Source organism: Suricata suricatta, chromosome 4 (genome assembly GCF_006229205.1).
Source record: "Suricata suricatta isolate VVHF042 chromosome 4, meerkat_22Aug2017_6uvM2_HiC, whole genome shotgun sequence".
In the NCBI taxonomy this organism is placed as follows: domain Eukaryota; kingdom Metazoa; phylum Chordata; class Mammalia; order Carnivora; family Herpestidae; genus Suricata; species Suricata suricatta.
Genome location: NC_043703.1, coordinates 116,753,524 through 116,772,822, shown reverse-complemented (window position 1 = coordinate 116,772,822; position 19,299 = coordinate 116,753,524). Strand labels below are relative to the sequence as shown.

At 47.1% G+C, this 19,299-nt stretch overlaps 1 protein-coding gene across 3 annotated transcripts in view; it reads right to left on the bottom strand.

The window, feature by feature from the left end:
• Nucleotides 1-19,299, bottom strand: part of TET3 (tet methylcytosine dioxygenase 3) — a 102,917-nt gene that overhangs the window by 67,714 nt on the left and 15,904 nt on the right. The window contains exons 1-2 of one of the 3 annotated variants that reach the window (XM_029937618.1): nt 19,111-19,200; nt 18,741-18,797 (exon numbers count right to left, since the gene is read on the bottom strand). In XM_029937618.1, coding sequence (XP_029793478.1) covers nt 18,741-18,797; nt 19,111-19,134 — 81 coding nt within the window. In that variant the 5' untranslated portion in view covers nt 19,135-19,200. Of the gene's footprint in view, nt 1-18,740; nt 18,798-19,110; nt 19,201-19,299 lie in introns of those variants that run through there. The other 2 variants (XM_029937617.1, XM_029937619.1) reach the window with 2 other exon arrangements.

Below are 19,299 nucleotides of genomic sequence, written 5' to 3'. Positions count from 1 at the left end.
TGAATATGTGTGACTTGGGTTTTTTCCCCTACAAAAAGTTGTGACAATGGGGAAAATTTGAATAAAGCCTGTAGGTTAGTTTATGAATGTTAATAATGTTAGTGTTCATAAAGTATGTAGATCAGATCTGTAGTAGCAGTGTATCTATGTTAATATCCTGAGTCTGATCATGGCACTGTAGTTATTTATGTGATCTTAGAAAATTCACATTTGGTGCACCTGGCTAGATCAATCAGTAGAACATGTGACTGTTGATCTTGGGGTTGTAAATTCAAGCCTCGTGTTGCAGGTAGAAATTACTTAAAAAAATAAAATCTTAAAAAAAAGAAGAAGGGGCATCTGGGTGACTTAGTTGGTTAGGCATCAGATTCCTGATTTCAGCTCAAGTCATTATTTAATGGTTTGTGGGTTCAAGCCCCACACTAAGCTCTCCACTGAGGGCATGAAGCCTGCTTGAGATTCTCAGTCTCCCCCTCTCTGCCCTTCCACTGCCTGCATGTGCACTCTTGCTCTCAAAAATAAATAAATAAACATTAAAAAAGAAAATCCACACTCAAGTAGTTAGAAGTGAAAGCCATTATGTCTGCTACTTACTTTCAAATGGTTCAAATAAAAATTATAGAGAAAAAGGAAACAAAGGAAATGTAGTAAAATGTTAACATTTGGAAATCTGAGTGCAGAGAATTCTTTGTACAATCCTTGCAACTTTTCTGAAAGTCTGAAAGTATGCCAAAATTAAAATAGGTTTTTTAAAAGAATTATGTTACCAGATGATTGCGAAGACTCTTCTAGTTTCTGTAAAACAGTAACATTCTCCACATTTTACGGACAAGTAACAGGAAACAGGAAGAGGTACAACTGCTCGGCAGCAGGAGGGCTCTAGAACTAGGGTCTCTGACTCAAGTCCTACTCCACCCAGCCCCCAGATCTTCCAACCAGCAGGGCACAATGAGCTCCCCACACCACCCCAGATACTAGACAAGAGCTCAGAGCACAAGGCAGTTAAGAAAGGGGCCACCTGGACATTGTCGGAGAGGCTGTCAGGAGAAGTGCAAAGCTTCAGAAAACAGACCACCCTGCTATCCTCCCAAGACCCTTTCCCTCCACATGCACAGGGCACAGACACTTCCTCTCATGCACACCCCACAGACTAACCAGAAGCTTCAGCAACGCAAGTGCACAAACTCCACCAGAACACAGCCTGGACAGATATGCAGAACAGCCCTCAGGCCTCTCTGACCAAAATAACACAACATCTGGAAATCCTAAGTCAGTCTCCTAAATAAATTTAGGGTAAAGGGGGAAAAAAGAAATAAAAATCACAATTACATTGATTTACTACTTATGCTACCTGTATGTGTCATGGTAAGTATGTACATTAAATATCATTGTATGTAAGCTGACTTGGCTATAGAAAAGGGTGGTTTCTGTGGAAAAAAGTCACAATTACAGATGTGCAGATTAATGTCAATGAAAACAATAGCTATTAACAGGGAAAAATTCTTCTATATCCTTCTAAAACTGCTTCGATAAGTAACTTTTTTTTAGATCTGAAAGAAATAAATTAAGGCTCAATCCAAGAAGCTAGAAAATAAAAAATTTTAAAAATACAGAAAAGGGGTACCTGATTGGCTCAGTAGGAGGAACATGTGATTTTTGATCTTGGGGTCGTGAGTTCGAGCCTCACATGGGGTGTAGAGATTCCTTAAATAAAACTTAAAAAAATAATAAAAATGTAGGAAAAAGGAATCAGTAGACAGAAATAGTTGATTAGAAAACAAAATGTAACTGTATTTATAAACGGAATCTAAGAGATGGCTCTACAGAAGGCCATTAAAATAAACAAACTTCTGGCAAGCCTGAGCACTTGAAAAATATAAATAAATAAATAAATAAATAAATAAATAAATAAATAAACAGGGCTGAGTCGCCTGGGTGGCTCAGTTGGTTAAGTGTCTGACTTCAGCTCAGGTCATAATCTTATGGTCCATGGGTTCAAGCCCAATGTTGGGCTCTGTGCTGACATCTCAGAGCCTGGAGCCAGCTTGGAATTCTGTGTTTCCCTCCCTCTCTCTGACCCTACCCCACTATCCCCTCCCTCCCTCCCTTCCTCTCTCTCTCTCAAAAATAACCTAAAAAAATTTTTTTAAGTATATAAACAATGTTAGAAATGTGAAAAGGAATGTAACTATTATTGGTAAATAAGACATGAAATGCATTACTAAAAGCTTTGAAAATATTAATGAAATGACAATTTTCTAAAAAGAGGTAGAAATATTGAAAATATCAACCACCAGACAAGTAGAAATGTATCAGAGAACCACCTCGCCCAAAAAGGGCACTAGGTCTGGTCGTTGTTTATTACATTATTTTTCTAGCTCATAAAAATGGTGATCTTTTATTCTTTCATTTAATTCTCCCAGATCCTATGTGGTAAGCACTATCCCTCTGTTTCACAGACAAGGAATCCAAGGACTCAGAGAGCCTAAAGCATTGTCTCTAAGTCGCTGAGCCACACGTGGCCAACCTGGGACTCAGTCCCACAGCCTGACATTTCTGGGGTAAGGCCCAGAAAATTCTGTGTTCCAAAATGCTTATGCACCTCTGTGATCAGCCAGGGTTAGAAACTTCTGGGCCCTTGTTACTTAGAGTGTGGTCCAATAAACAGCAGCATTAGCACCACCTGAAAGCTTGTTAGAAATGCAGAATCTCCTCTCCCTCTCTCTGCCCCAGCCCCCATGCTCGCTTGCACGTGAGCCCCCCCTCAAAATAAACATTAAGAAAAAGAAGAAAGAAATGCAGATTCTCAGGCCCCTGCTGCATTGGAAAATGCATTGTAAAGAGATTCCCAGGTGATCTGGATGAATGTTAAAATGTGAGAAGCAGGGGTCTGTCCTATATCCATCTGCCAATCTTCTTCAATTCCTTTTAAAATTTGCAAAAACAGAGTCTGTTCTGTGTAGCATAACCAATAAATAAACAAACTGATAAACTGGAACTAGATTTGATCATATAACCACGTACAAAAAAGTATGGCAAAATAAAACATTAAAAAATTAAGAGAAATGTGTAATATTTATCAACATCTGATAAAGACTTAATACCACTAATAGATGAAACTCTACTAATCCATAACAAAACACAAAATAACAGGCAAAAGAAATCAAAATATATTCACATAGAAGTGCCAATCCAACTAGACACAGCAGTAAGAGATTTCAAATGTTATGCCAATTTTTATACCAATTAAATAATAAGGGTTTTTTAATAAACATGTATTATTTTGTTGATAATCAGGGGGGAATCAATAAAGAGATTTAAATTAAAAAAAACATATATGATTGTTCTAGAAAGATCGAAATATTAATAGGAGGTCTAAATGGTAAAATTATAGATGTTTTATTTTCTCCATTTGTTTATCTGAACTTCCTAGTTTTTCTGCAATGAATCTGCATTCTTAGTAACAGACAACAACAAAAACGTTTTACCTATTTCCTAGAGTCTAACTTTATTCTTTTGTTGTTGTTGTTGTTGTTTTATTTATTTTTGATACTGAGAGACAGAGCATGAGAGGGGGAGGGACAGAGAGAGAAGGGACACAGAACCGGAAGCAGGCTCCAGGCTCTGAGCTAGCTGTCAGCACAGAGCCCGATGCGGGGCTCGAACCCACGAACGTGAGATCTGACCTGAGCCGAAGCCGGAGGCTTAACCGACTGAGCCACCCAGGCGCCCCAGAGTCTAACTTTATTCTGATATTTAACAGCTTTTACACTTAGTCTCCCTTGGATTTTCACAAGCCGTTGCATAATATTTGGCCTTTTCACAAATCAGAGTCTTAAAGGCACATCCTCTCAATCATCAAGTCCTGGAACCCCAAATAAGCAGAGCCATTTTACATCACTCCACACGCTGGCAGTTCTCAAACTCCAATGGGCATAGGAATCACCTGCAGGAAGCTGGCTGCAGGTTCAGACCCCCAGGTCCTACCCTTAGAGATCAACCCTGTGTGTCCATAGAGGGGATATGAACGCAGGTGGTCCCCCAACTACCTTTTGAGAAGTCACCTGCCCTGCCAACAACCCTATGGGAGGGCAAGTGCAAAAAAGGGGAATGTCTCAACTAGTTCAGAAATTGGCTAAACTGAGGGTCTTACGGGTTGTCAGAGGACAGGGGTCTCTTTCCATCCTGCCCCCCCGCCACGTGTGCATGCAGGCTTGACCAATGGTCAGTGCTTCTGCTCTTTACAGAGAGCAACAAGTGGGCAGGGTGGGGGGGCACGGGAAGAAGGGGCAGGAAAAGGCTTTCTCCACCAGGGGAGCTGAAGCTCTGAGCAGCCCTGCTACGCGGCCTCCCTGCCAGAACGTGCTCTGCTCCAGGAGGCAGCATGTGGAACAGCTCCACGGGTTCAGAGAGGTCCATCTGTCAGAGTTTCTGCTCGGCACCCCAAGAAGGCTCCCCAGAGCTGGCGGGGACTCAGCGTGGCTGCCACAAGGGACCCAAAGCCCTGGCATGGCATTGGTGGGGCCCATGGTGGTGACCTGGCTGCTCCCCGCCCCAGATGGGCAGTAGGAGAAGGAGTAAGGCACAGGTGGGGCAGGGGCCCAGGGAAGTACATCCCTTCCCTCCTTCACCTCTTGGGTATCCCTTGGTTCCACTGCCTCCTAGGGCATTCCAGCAGATGAGGCACAGCAAGCGCTGCTATCAGCGATGCCACTTGAACATGAAAGAGGAGAATGAGCTCAGACCACGGGCTAAATGGCTAAATGAGAACCGTTGGCCACTGCTGCAGTCAAACACAACCTGGTGACACACTGAACCAGATGCGCTGTGACGTTACAGAGACTGGGAAGCAGTTCACAGCCCACCTCTAACTGGAGTTTCCTTTACACACACAAGCCAAGTTGAGCCCTTCCCACACCTTCTTTTTAAGCAGGACAAGAGGCAGGAATTGGACAGAGCCGAGATTCCCATGCCTCCCCCCCGGAGAAGGGGGATTCACAAGTCCCAGTAAACACAGCCTTCCTAGGCAGGGAGACAGCTCCATCGCAGTCCTAGCTCTTGGGGCAGCAGAGACCAGGAACCAGCTCATTTGGGACAAATGGCATGGGGACAGGACAGAGGAGCTTGCATTGGCCAGTCCATCAAGAACTAGTGCCTCTCTAGGAGCACCTGGGGGGCTCAGTCAGCTAATTGTCCGACTCTTGATTTTTGGCTCAAGTCATGATCTCACACTTTGTGCAATCGAGCCCCACGTGGGATTTGCACGGACAGCGCAGAGCCTGCTTGAGATTCTCTCGCTCTCTCTCTCTGCCTCTCCTCTGCTTGCATGCACTCATATGCACATGCCTGTGTGCTATCTCTCAAAAATAAACGTTAAAAAAAAAAAACCTAGTGCCTCTGGTTCCCTGATTACAAGTAGAAGCTTAAAATGCAAACACGGTGGGGAGGATTAGCACATTGATAAGCTTTACCTAGAAGACACTTGGCAGAAGTCTTAGACTCTGGAGAACAGTAGGGCAAAGAAAGATGCCAGCTACCTCAAGAAAGGAGACCAGGCACACAGAAGTGGAGCCAATTTCACCAGTGGTCTTTATAAGCTCTGCATCCAGCCTCCATGAATCTCCATCCCCCAAGAGCAGCCGCAGGTAAGCAGGTAGTTTGATGCCACCTTCAGGTGTCTGGGAACCGAGGAGGCCAGTCTCCCTACTAGTTAGTACTAATGAGAGCTAATGACAAGTGGGCTGTTGATCTCAGGGTAATTATAAGGTGTGGGTTCACAGGACTCCTCCCTAATGTCTGCCTGTGGGAAAACAGCCCAGGACCTTCTTTCTGCCGCAGGGATAAGGCAGGTGCCCCATCTCTGTTATCCAGCTCACAGCCTCCAGGCTTGCAGCCAGGGCCACTTTAGATTCTGCTCCTCAGACTGGCCTAGGTTGTCACACTTTGAGGAGGTGAAGCTCGTTGCCTCTCTCGTCAATGTGATTTCTACAGCATTCATTAACAGGATTTACTGCATGTCAGGCTTCGGGCCAGGTACTGGGAAGCAAAACAGAGAAGCATCTCACAGTAGAAACTCATACCAGGCACTAAAGCGCTTTTGCAGAAGTACTGACTTCATGCATGGGGACTGAGGGAATGCGGGGCTGCTGGCGCCCACGGAGTGGGAGTGTTAGGGACCGCATCACAGAGCAGCGGACAAAAACCAGAGCATTCCCACTATACCTGCATGTACAGGTGACAAAGTGTGAACACAGGGGCACTTGGCTGGCTCAGTCAGAGGAGCATGGGACTCTTGATCTCGGGAATATGAGTTCAAGCCCCATGCTGGGAGTAGAGATTACTTAACTAAATTAAAAAAAAAAATTTAATGCATAATAGAAAAAGTCACTCAGTACAGCAATAACAAGACCTACAGCATCCTAGAAATGAACCTAATGAGAAATGTGTAAGAGCCGAAACTTTAAAACTCGGTTGGACACACAAAAAGACTAGAATAGATGGAAAGATATACTTCCCATTTCCTGATACAAAGATTCATTGTAAAGCTCTCCATTCTCCCGAAATAATCTAACAATTCCATGTGATTCCAACTGAAAAATCACAACATTTTTCACAGAACTTGACACGTTGTTTATAAGCTTATTTGGAAAAGGAAATACAAAAGAAAAGCCAAAAAAAAGTGGAAAAAATGAGTTTTGGGTTTTTTTTAACCCAACTGTTATATAAAAACTGCAGTAATTAAAATAAAATACTGACAAAGAATCAAATACTTCAATGGAACTGAAGACAGGCTCTGGAATGCCCATGCATATGTGAGTATTTATAAAAGTTTAAGGTAGAATTATAAACCATTTGGGAAACTATAAATATTCAATGAATGGACTGGAGATAATAGGCTTTCTATCTGAGAAAAATTCAATCCCTATCTTAAATCATATACAAAAATAAGTCTTGAACAAGTAACCAAAAAATACATGTACAAATATGTAAATTACCACATCATTTATAACTGCAAAAAATTGAATCTGTACATGTCCGTCAACAGGAATTTAATTACAACAAAACTGTAAAATGAAAGACTCCACAGCCTTTTAAAAGGCTAAAACAGACATGGGGACATGGAAGGATATCCTTCCATGATAAATAGTAAGCTCAGGTACTCATTTTAGAGGCTAGAAAGATATGTATAAATTGTTAGTAGAGATTATAATAGGATGGAGAAGAAATTACAATTTTCAGTTTCTAATTTATATATTTTTATATTATTTGAGTTCATTAAATGAGTATGTGTTACCTTTATCTAAAGTCCAAAAGTTTATTTTCCATTTGGGGGGGAAAAAAAGAATAATAATTACTACCGGTTTCTAGGTTGAACTCCATCCCTTCTCCGTTCCCTGACTTTTACTGTTCTCCAGGGAGTCAAGATAAAGGGTAGGAAAATCTATCCCCCAGGGTGTTGCACCGTCTCCCTTGGGTGTGACCGCTGGGCCAAATCATTTCTCTGCTGGCTTCAACAAGTTCAGGCGGAGATACAGAGGGGCTCCCCACCACCCCAGACCCTGCTGGACACGGAGAGGGGAGACTATGCCTTCCCAATTGGGATCACTGTTGCCCTGCACCCTGAGCTCGGGGGGGGGGGGGGGGGGGGGGATATAGAAATGGAGTTTCCGTGGAGCACTGGAGAGTGTCCTCAAGAGATGCCCACACTTTTTTCCCGGCGCTACGACTCTCTCTCATACCCTACTGTTCCCTCCATCCTAGTGTAGTCTTTGCAGTCTCAGGACACCAACTGGGCCATATCATCCAAAAGTGCATGAAAGAGGCACAGAGTAAGACCTGAACCTGCAGCCTAGGCCGGCTCAGCTAAGCCATGAGTTCAGGTCAAAGTTCTATCTTCCTCCACCCACTACCTCTTCACCGCCCTTAGCTTCCAGCTTCATTTCCTCTGATGCTAATGCAAGAGGCTTTTCTAAATACTACTAAAACTACTATAGGGAGCTAGGATATGCTCTGGGCCCAGGCAATAAATTCAAACTGATTTTGCTTAGATTTTTTATTAAAAAAAGGGGGGTTTTCCTACAGGTCTGGCTGCTAAGCTGGTAAACTATTATTTCTAGGTGCCCACGGGTTTGGAGACAAAGCCCTTGAAGGTAATCAAGTGCATTCTCTGGCCCTGTCATTGTTCCACATACAGTGATTCTCCCTTGTTGGAAGGAAAGGGAGCCAGGCTGCATCAGGGCTTGGTCTTACACTGGGGGTACCGTCGGCATCTCCCCAAGAACACTAGCAGACATGAAATATCAAAACCTACAGAAGAGGCCAGAACTTAGAGAAAAAATCAATTTTTAAAGATGTCTGTGATTAAAAAAAAAAAAGGTAGACAAAATAGTGTCTTACAGATCTCCAATGGAGAATCTAGAAAAAGCACATACCAAATAAACCTAAGGAAAAGAAGACAGTAAAGACCAAAGCAGAAAGTCATCCTTTAGAAAACCAAAAAGCATAACTGACAGATCTATGTGCTTTTAAATTACATACAACTCTTAACAAAGCTAAGAAAGAAAAAGAAAAAATGTTAGAAGTTAATAAAGCACAAAAAAAAAAAAAACCACACTGGGGGAAGTGAAAAGCAACAACTACATACACATTAGTCTATTAAATTTGAAAATAGTTCACTTTCACAGAAAACACAAAATGAATGTTTTATACGAATAGCCATGGCAGAGGGTGGGGGTCAGAAAGCTGCAAAGACCTACCCTTCACAAACGGTTCCAGGTTCAGATGGTTTAATAAATCCTTAAGGAATGAGATTATTAAACTGTGTTATTTACATGGTTCTAGAGCACAAAAAAAAAGTTTCACAATCCACTATGTGATGCTGCTGTTACTCTAGTACCACAATCTGACGATAAAAACACGTAAGGTAAATTATAGGTCAAGCTCATTCACAAAAACAAATCCAAAATTCCCACACTGATAAGTCAAACAGCATGCTAAAATAAATACCCCATTACCAAGAATGGAATATTCAAGGAATGTAAAGATAATGCATCTCTTATTGCACTAACACAATTCATCCTGTTAACAAAGAAGAAATAGTTTACCTGTTCAATAGATGTGACAAAATGAAACATCCACTACTAGTAGGGGAAAACTTAATAAAATGGAATGAGAGAGGAGTTCCCTAACATGACATAAAGACCTCAAACAATCAGCAATACTATGCCCCTTATGGGTAACATACTACCGACATTCACATCAGAGTGAAAAGGCGGGTAAAAAATCACTAAGGATCACAATGGCGTCTACTCACTAAACATTTGCCAAATGAATTTAACATGGAAGGACAGTCTTAGGAGAGAGGCAGCAGACTACTGACATGGGATCAGCTCTGAAGTCAGATATCTATCCCTGGCCTCAATTCTAGCTCCACCCCCTCAGGAAACATCAGTCCTGGGTCACACTACTGGCCTGAATCTCAGTTTTCTTATCTGAAAGGTGGGGCTACTACCACCTGCTTCGGAGTTGTCCCAAGAACTATAAAACTTTGCCCCATGTACCACACCCATGGTAAGCGCTCAGTAGCATCACAGCTAGTTACTGAAGTAGGGGAAAGTGGGCTATAATGCAGTAGGATTCCATTTTTATAAACAACACAAAACAAGTAGTTCGCTCTTGAACAATATGAGGTTGGGGGCCCTGACCCTCATGCTGTTGAAAATCTGCATACAGCTTCTGATTTCCCCAAAAGTGAACTACTAATAGCCTACTGTGGACAGGAAGCCTGATAATGTAAACAGTTGATTACCACATAGTTTATATGTTACATACATGACATACCATAAGCTTATAATAAAGCTGGAGAAAATGTATAATAAAGCTGGAGAAAATCATAAGGAGAGGCCCCTGGTGGCTCAGTCAGTTAAGTGTCTGAATTTGGCTCAGGTCATGATTTCATGGTTCATGAGTTTTTGAGTCTCACTTGGGATCCTCTGTCCCCCTCTCTGTGCCCCTTCTCTGCTCACATGCTCCCTCTCAAAAATAAACATTAAAAAAAAAAAAGAATCATAAGGTAAACACATTCACAGAACCATGCTGTATTTATTGAGAAGAAAAAGTGGACCTACACAGTTCAAACCTATCTTGTTCAAGGGTCAAGTATGTGCACAAAATCTGGAGGAATACTAGTTAACAATGGTTAAGGGGGTTGTGAAATTATGAGCAAACTCCTCTCATTTTTTTTTAATGTTTATTTATTTTCAAAGAGAGCACGCATGAGCACACGGGCCCATGAGTCAGGGAGGGGCAGAGAAAGAGAGAGGGAGAGAATCCCAAGCAGGCTGCATGCTCTGTGCAGAGCCTGGGGCAGGGCTTGCTCCCACGCCCCCATGAGATTATGACCTGAGCCGAAATCAAGAATCGCTTAACCAACTGAACCACCCACATGGTCCATGTCTATTTCTATTTCCTAACTTCCCCAAAGACTCTACATTCCCTGTAAAATAAAAAAAGAGAATAAAAAGCCAAACGACGGTAACAGATTTTTGGACTTAGCCAAGATTAAGGACTGGCAAGCCTAGAGGACTTGCCAGTTGGAAAAGGAACTAAAGGTGACACGGAGCAAGTAACACTGGGGAGGGGCTTGCAGGCTTCCTCTCCCTCAGTCCTGTCATCAGAAAACCTGCGGGGTTTCAGGAGCACCCACACAGGCACGTACCGGTGCTCCTGGCAGAGGCCGAGCTGAAGCCTTCCAGGCCCAAGGCCAGTGGACGGTGCTGTACCATTCATATCCTGACCTAACTTTGTGCAATGACATAGATATTCTGGATGGTGTGAATGGGGTGAAAGCACTCATTTCTTGAGCCAGAGGCTGGTTACACAGGTGTGTTTACCTTGTGGAAATTCACCAAGCTGCATACAGTGTGTACCCTTTTGTGTGTATGCTATGCATTAATAAAACTCTTTTAAAATAATTAAAACCTGAGAGGAGAATACTCTGTTTCTATCATCTGCCATGGAGTCTCCCTCTTAAATACTGATTTTAATAAATATGAACTCATGGATCAGTTTCATGGAACAGAACATTCAATCCAGTATTTTGTCTGACATGTTTTGTTGCCTTAATTTTTCCAGACTCTATTGATTATTACTAAAATTATCAACAAGAAAAAAATTCTGGGGCAGCATGGGAGACACAAGAAAAGCCAAACAGGACAAGAATAGTGGCTTTCCCCCCTGGGCACACATTGGAAGCACCTGAGGAGTCTTGGAAAATGATGGTGCCTGGGCTCTACTCTACACTAATCATATCAGACTCTCAAGGGGCTGGGGCCCAGGCATTGAGACTTCCTTTTTTTAAAGCTCCCCAGATGATTCTAATATGCAGTAGTGCTGAGAACCACTAAACTAGCTGAACCAGAGGGAATGGTCACTGGACACGCTCTCAGCAAGTTTAAGCACAATCCCTGTTTGTGCTGGTGGAGGCTATGGGGGGAGTGGGAGCAAGTACTTAGGGCTGAAGTGCCCTGCCTCCTCCAGGTTCCACTTCCCCCAGACCTCAGACAGAGACCAGTGGGGAAGAATGCCCCCATATGAAGGAGGCAGCTTCTAGAAGGGTGGGGGAGGCACTTCCCAAGGGTTGGACACAAAACTCTGGGTCCTGGCCCGCAGCTGAGTGTTCAGAGTGCTCTGGACCATTTGCCAGTACAGCCCCAAGACATGTTCAACTCCAACCACACAACCCCAGAACTAAGCCCTAACTACTACTCAGGATCCAAATGACACCACTGGGAACCCACAGCTGGAAAACAGGAAACCGAGGAAAAAATAACAATGAGAAGAAAGGCCATAGGGCAGAGGTCAGCGTATGGCTCAACCATCACATAGGACTTGGCTCAGGGACAAGTGGCAGGGCCAATGAGGAGGGGATGCCACAGGGCCAACCTGCCTAGAGTTTCCAACACTAATATCTGGGGCCCCCCATAGCACCCTCACATTGCACCCACTCTACCTAAATGTGTTAGAGGAGCACACAGATCTGACCCTGGCAGTCAGCTCTCTTGGCCCAGGAGACCCGCAGCATTTTATAAGCTCCTAGGTAACTATAATGCAAGGAGTCCCTGGCCCATACCCCACTAAGCAGCCCTCTCAAAGGCCCTCTCTGCTCAGTCTAGAACTTAGGGCTGAGCTCAAAGCACAAAGAACAAGAGTGGGGATGGGCTGAGGCCATGAACAGTGCTCTAGGATGGAGAACACAGCAGGGGAAGAGAAAGGGATGTATTGCACCAGGAAGAACAGAACGGGCATCTCCAGGGCACAGCCTCCCCCACTCCACTGAAAATCCATCGCTGTGTGCCACGAGACCTCACGGTGGACGGCAACAAAGATTTCACTTGGGAAGGCAGTCTCTCCTCTCTGGGTCCAGCAGAGCATGGTTGTCAGAGGGCGCTCCCCAGCCTGAACTTGTTCAAGTCAGCCGAGAATGATTTGGCCAGGAGACCTGGGCCTTGGCCCACATTCAAGGAAGAAGGTGGAGCAGAGAAAGTCTGTCTGGGGATGCAGATGAGATTCTTAGCCCAGCACCCTTCCAGGGTCTCTGCCTCTCCCAGAGTTATGAGCCTCCCTAGTTCTTCCACTTTATGCAGAGAAGCCAGCAGGAATAAGGGAGGGAAACTTCCTAAGGTATAGGATGGGCAGAAACAGCACCGTCTGTAAGCTCCATCTGCCTAGCAGGGCTGGGAATCAAGGCCCACAGGCTAAAAGAGCAGACTCCGGGGAAGGAGAATGTTGAGGGGGAAGGGACATGGGTGCACACTGAAGAAGATGCAAAGCAGGAAAACTCAGTCAACAGGGCAGGGAGTTTAGGAGCTCACTGTCAGGGACAAGTTGCAAACCCTTTCAATGTCTTTGTTCCCCTGGCAAAAGCCCATGAGGTTAGGATTACATGTGAAAAATGCTTGGAGGCAGGGTTGAGAAATCCAATTACTTAAGCACCAAGGGCATAAGAGTTCCAGGCCACAGAGGTAACCAGGATTTGCTCAGACCCTAATCTTACTGTCCTTGGGATGTTTGCCTCTTAAGGAATATTTTTGTGGCAAGACAGTGTTCCCTACACCTTAGTCCCTGCCCCCACTGTCCTCCAGGATGAGGCAGTCAGGGTAGTAGGAAATCGATTTTTTAATTTTTTTTTTTGGTCTAGACTTTAGCATCCTAAATGAAGAGGCCAAACATCCTCAGCAGAGAAATTCAACAAACTTTGAGGAGCACGTAGGGGGAAGATGGGATAAAGTAGGAGGGAGAGGTCCAAACTCTTGCAATCAAAAATACTGGGATGTCTGTCCTTATAAGAATCAGGGCAGAGTTTGTGATCAGCCCTCAGATGAAAAGGGCTACACTTCTGGATGACTAGGAGCCACCACATTGAAAAAGCTCAAAAGTGAAGGTGCCTTGCCTGATAGAGCGAGGCGATGGAGCTTTATTTAGTGTCTCACAGGGCACGAATCAGTTCTGGCATCTACAGGAGACCTGGCCTCCCCTTAATTCTTCTCTTCCTCTACGGCATGGAGTATACACACACACACACACACACACACACACACACACGCACACACACTCTTACCCCTTCAGAGGGCTCCACAGATTCTGACACCTCTCCATCAGAATCTGAGACTTGCAGAGAAGAAAGGGCAAACAAGAAGCATCCTTACCTACAAAAGCTGAAAGGCAAATAAATCTTTTGAGGTACTCAGTAAGAAATCTGGGACAGCAAGATCTTTATTCTTCCAAGATTCCTCCAGATGGACAGTATAGAAGAGAGGGAAGTCATGTCCAGAAAAGAGTGGGGGCAGGGGGTCAAAACAGAGACCCTCTGCTCTCCCAGAAGCAAAGTTGAGAAGTAATGCAAGTAGTTCAGGGTATGGCCCGTAAACTGTTTACCACCAGTCCACCATGACTCCTAAAGCCACCACAGCGATCTGAACCTGCAATAACATGCAAGAGCATGTCCACTGGACACGCCCCATCCAGTGGCTCACAGACCAGTCTGAGCAGTGAACTCCCAAGGTGAGCTATGCTTGGAGCAAGCTGCAAACTCCTTGTACAAAGTGGGACCATGTTTCCGTTTGCAACATTTTAGGTATTAAGAAAAAACTGGCACTTTGTGCCACATTAAGTTTGAGAAAAACTAACTTTGGGTAACCCCTTCATTTTATTTAAAAAAACCTGAAGTCCAAGGACACTGTATGTCCCCAAGCCAAATGACAGCACCCAGACACCAGAGCAGCATCAGGAACAGAGAGCAGAAGAAACCAGACAACTGCACTTCTCAGCTTCCCCTTCGCAGCCAGTGGTCTCCATGGGAACCCCAATGCAGGAAGGGCTGCAGGACCCACATACTCCCACTGAGTGGGAGGCAATTCAGGGTTCAAGGCAGAATGCGCACAGTATTTCAATTCTGCTTTACCTGAATCTCAAACCCAACACATCTATAACTGACACTTTCCTTTCAAATCAAAGCTTTTTTTTCCCAGCTTTTCAATTCCTGACCCCAATACCCCAATAATCTGTAAGCACCAGATCCTGGAAACACTAATTTACTGAAAACAAGGCTCGCATGTGATTTCTTCCTGTACAGTCCCTTGAGGTCCACTGAGCCAGTGATGAAAGCAAACCTAAAGAGCTAGGAGCTCGGCACAGCTGGGGGTGAAGGGTTTTCTTGGCCACGTGCAAGGTCACAGCCCCAAACACAAAGATCAAAAGCCTTCCCTACATTAAAAAAAAAAAAAAAAAAACCCTGCTGGTTTCCCCCCTCCAAGTTATTTTTGGTAATTTATGAAGATCAAATAGCGATTTCTTTTTTTTTTCTCCAGGATCTAAGTATTGCACCTAGAACATGGTAAATGTTCATAAACATTGAAAGACAAAGGGAAGAGAAAAGGGAGATAAGAGTGAATGGGATCATAGTCCTTCCTGGACAGCATGATAATCAATAGATTCTCACCCTCTGAGCCATCCCTGTCCCCTATTTGCCCAAAGGCTTCCTAAACTAACCCTCAAGGAAGCCACCTCCTTCTCAGAAGCTGCACACATGCTGAGAACAAGAGGAGTCCTCAGCTGACTGCCAGATGCGAGAGTGTGAGAGGAAATGGGGCCAAAAGCCCAAGAGGTCAGGGTGGGAATGAGAGAACTGGGAGACCCGGAAGCTGAGCCAAACCAAAGCCCCTCCCCATGCTCCCTGCCCCCACCTCCAGCCAGTCAAACCCCTTGCTACAGCCTGGGAAGGGACTTGGCAGGACCACAAAGACCATTTCTAGCAGCTGGAGGGAGCGCAGAGGCCAGGCCCCTCCTGAGCAAGCCCAGCAAGAGGGTCACTGGAGCCCTTACTGTGATCCCTGCACAGCTCCTCCACCCCTGCACCCAGGCAGGCAGGAAGGCTCTCCCTCCGGCCCACTCACAGATCTACCTGCACTATCCTCTTCCACCCCCCCCACCCCCAAAACATTCAAAAGTGGTTGGAGTCACTAAGGAGGTGGGGCTCCCAGACTCTAACTGCAGTCCTTATCATGCGTGGGGGAAGCCCTCTCTCTCCATTCTCAAACTCCACTCTGAAGTCCTCAGTGCTCCGTTTGCTTCCTGCGCTCCCCTACTTCTATATCTTCCCAAGTTCACTGCGGCTCGTGCACTTACCTCAGACAAAGACAGTTTCTGCTAGATGCTCACAAGTGAGAGCAGGAACAGGAAGAGCAGGCAAGGAATAGGAAGAGCAGGCAAGGAAGAACTAGTACAAGTTACCCATGGTGTGTGGATCACAGATCCTCAACAGAGGGGGATTTCTGCTGTGGTCCAGAGGAGAGACAGACGGCAGAGATCCTGGGCACCGTCCCAAAATAGTTTCCAGACATCCTCAGCCAGTTCAGGATTCCCATGGGGCAGAGCGTGGGAGCAGTGTGGGAGCCCGAAAGGAGGGTGGCCTGGAGCTCTTGGCACTGGGCACTCAATCCTGTCCAGGCTGCCAAGGAGGAGGTGATGGCAACAGTGTGTGCTATGGCATGTTCCTTGGGACATCATGGGTAGACACCTAACACACTAGCCAGTTAAATGACAAACTGCGTTTATCAAGCTCAACTCTGCGCCCGTGCTAGGCATTACGCACACCCTACATCACGAATATTCCTAAAACTCTGGCAGGACTCAGCACACAGCAGATGAGCATACTCCCACTGCCTGCTGCATACCATTCACCCATGAGGTTTACCCATCTTGCACCCATGCTGTGGGAACACAGACTCTGACATGTGACACCCCATTGTCCCATGTCCCACAGTCTCGGGCTGATCTCAGAATGAGCTCACACACCAGACACATCTTCCGACAACACGACCTGATGAGGGAAGAGGATCTGATAAAACTGCCTCATCTGGGTATGTGGGACCACACCCAGCTGGCCACCTAAGAAAACTCCATGTGGGGGAAAGGTGGCACCAGGAAAGAGGCTGGGGGGGGGGGGGTCAGATCTGAGTGGGTACTGGCAATGCCCAAGCCGGGACAAGAGGTGGCTAGGATTCTCAGACAACTCCACAATAAAAACAAGCACAGAAACAATCTCAGAACTTTAAAAAGAGAGAAGAGGGAAGGAGGAAGACATGTTTGAAAGGCTTCCTCTGCTTTTCAAGTAGCCTCTGCCGCGCGTGCCCAAAACACCAAAGGTTGAGGGATTAAACTGGGAGCGCCCAGCAGCACTGCAGGGCCAGCAGAATGCAGGCAGGGAGAAATGGAGAACACACTTGGAAAGAGCTGAAGAGAAGCCATCACTAGGCAGGAGAGGGTTGCTTTGGGGAGTAAACAAACCTGCCAGCAGTCCTTCCTCCCAGCAGAGAGGGAAGCTCTGGCTGACAAGGCCGGAGACACAGAGGAAGGAGGGACCTGCCCCCGCCCTGATCCCATCTGTCCTCATCCCCTTGTCCTGTTTTCCCCAGGGTGGGGGGCAGAACAGGTGCACTCTATGATCTCTGTACCCAAAGCCCTCAGTAGCACACACGGTGATTACAGCTCCCCCAGTCAGCGGTGGGAGGCCAGGGAAGGAAGTGGAGGTGGAACTGAGGCGGGGGTGGGGGGGGTGGGGGGGGGTTCTGCTCCGGATTAGAGAGAGAGTGAGCTCACAGCTCTCTCCTCCCCACCCACAGCACCGCCAGTATCAACCACCCTCTGCTTGCCTCAGGGGCCACCCACTACTCCCAGCCTCACCAAGACATGCCCAGCTACCCAGGGGAGCTAATACCACCTGGCTCTTCTTCACCCAGAACAGGCTTCAGAAGCAAAATGTATGACCTACCCTAAGTACTTCCTTGCCTCAAGTTCCTTGAGAGGAGGCCAGGAAACCACCCTGGCTCCTGATCCACCAGGCAGCCTCACCCAGGAGCCCCCATCCCACGTGGGGAAGCAGAGCCCCTCCCTGCCAGTGTCCCCACCCAGGCAGTGAGGTGGCAGGGTGCCACTTCCAGCACCTCCACAGAGCTTCTCACAGCTTTCCCAGGAAGCAGGAGGAGGATTTCCAGGGACCAAAGTCTAAAAGCGTCCGGGGAATTCAGCAGCTCGCCTACCTTCTACCCAAGCAAGCTGATCCCCCAGCTCCACGGAGGGGGGGGGGCGGGGGGGGGGAGCAGGGCTGAGCCAGGGGCAGGTACAGGCCTCCTCCCTCCCAGGAGAAGTCCCCTCCATCCTGCCCCTGCCCAACACTCCTTCCATAGCCTCTCTGCTCTGGACTTGAGAGGCAGCCACATGAAGCTGCCTCCCGCTCAGTTTTCTCCACCCTGGGCTAGCAGAGGATACTGCTGAGTAATCCCAAACACTCAGCAGGTCCCTGGCCCTGAAAAGAGGAGCAAAACCCAAGGAAACCCACTGATCCTGGTCCTTGCCAATTTGAGAGGAACATCTATATTCCCTAGTAATGGCTGATACCCCATCAGATTCTGCTCTGCCCCAAATAGCCCAGTCCTGGCCCTCAGGCAATCACATGGAGAAGCTCAGTGCCCCCTTCTCTGCTTCCCACGCACCTGGTAACATTCCCTTCCCAGTCCCCCAGACACCAATCTGCACAGAGTAACAGCCGCCCGCTGGATTCCCAGTCATGATGTTGCATCAGCCCCCACCCTACCCAAAATATCCTTACCCCCACCACCTCCTCTCCTCTCCAGCCATCTCCATGGTGACAGCAGCATGACTAATGACACCCTATCAGCTTCAGACACAGGAGCACAATCCCCCCCCCCCCCCCCCCCCCCCCCCCCCCCCCCCCCCCCCCCCCCCCCCCCCCCCCCCCCCCCCCCCCCCCCCCCCCGGGATTTCTGCAGGTTGGATACTAACCAACCCAACAGCGCCAGGGACATTCTCTAGAGAATTCCAGAGGCAAGGGTGGGGAGTGGGTTGCATGTCTTAAAAAAAAAAAAAAAAAACAGTTCAACAAACCCAATCCCAACTGCACCCAAACCATCCAGCTGAGAAAGCAAAAAGAATCCAAACAAAACCCACACAGGCCTGAGAATTCATTGGTCGCCCACACCCCCGCCACCCCTCCCCCTCAGCTGCTGCTACACACACAGTGGGAGATTAAGGGATCACCAGAGGAGACCCTTTATTTTTATCCAATCCAGTCAAACACTTCACCCCCACCACGCGCACGCGCGCGCGCACAGACACACACACACACACACACACACACACACACACACACACACACAAGGTACCTTGACAGCAGCCCCTTGTCCCCACGGCCCGGCTCCTTCACCAGCCTTTATTTCCACCTGCAAAAGAAGCCAGAGAGACTGATGAGCCCGGCTGACACCAAGAAAAAAGCAAAGTCCTTCTGCTGCACACCCCCAGCACCACTGCAGGGGAAGGAGGAGAATGGGAGGGAGGGGGCCTTGGAAAGAAAGGATAGCAGGGACCATCTTCCTGCCTCCAGCTGCCGCCCAGACTCTCCGTGGTTCAGCTCATTCGCCTTCCGGTGTTTTTGTTTTCATTTCTCCTTTTTCCACCCTCCCGAGATCCAGGAGGGCACTGCCCCTTCTCCTGCGCCCAGTCCGGCCTCGTCCCTCCCCGCCCTGTCCGCTCTACCTCGGCCGGCCTCCTCTGGTGCATCGGCCGGCGGGCCTCCCATTATCCCCGCCGGAGCACACGGAGGGAGGCACTGCAGAGGAGGCGGCGGCCAGCTGCCGGCTTGGCTCCCCTCCCCGCCGCCGGCGAGGCTTGTGTGGAGGGGGCGGCGCGCTCGCCAGCCAATCCCCGTGGCCCGCCGGGCGAGGG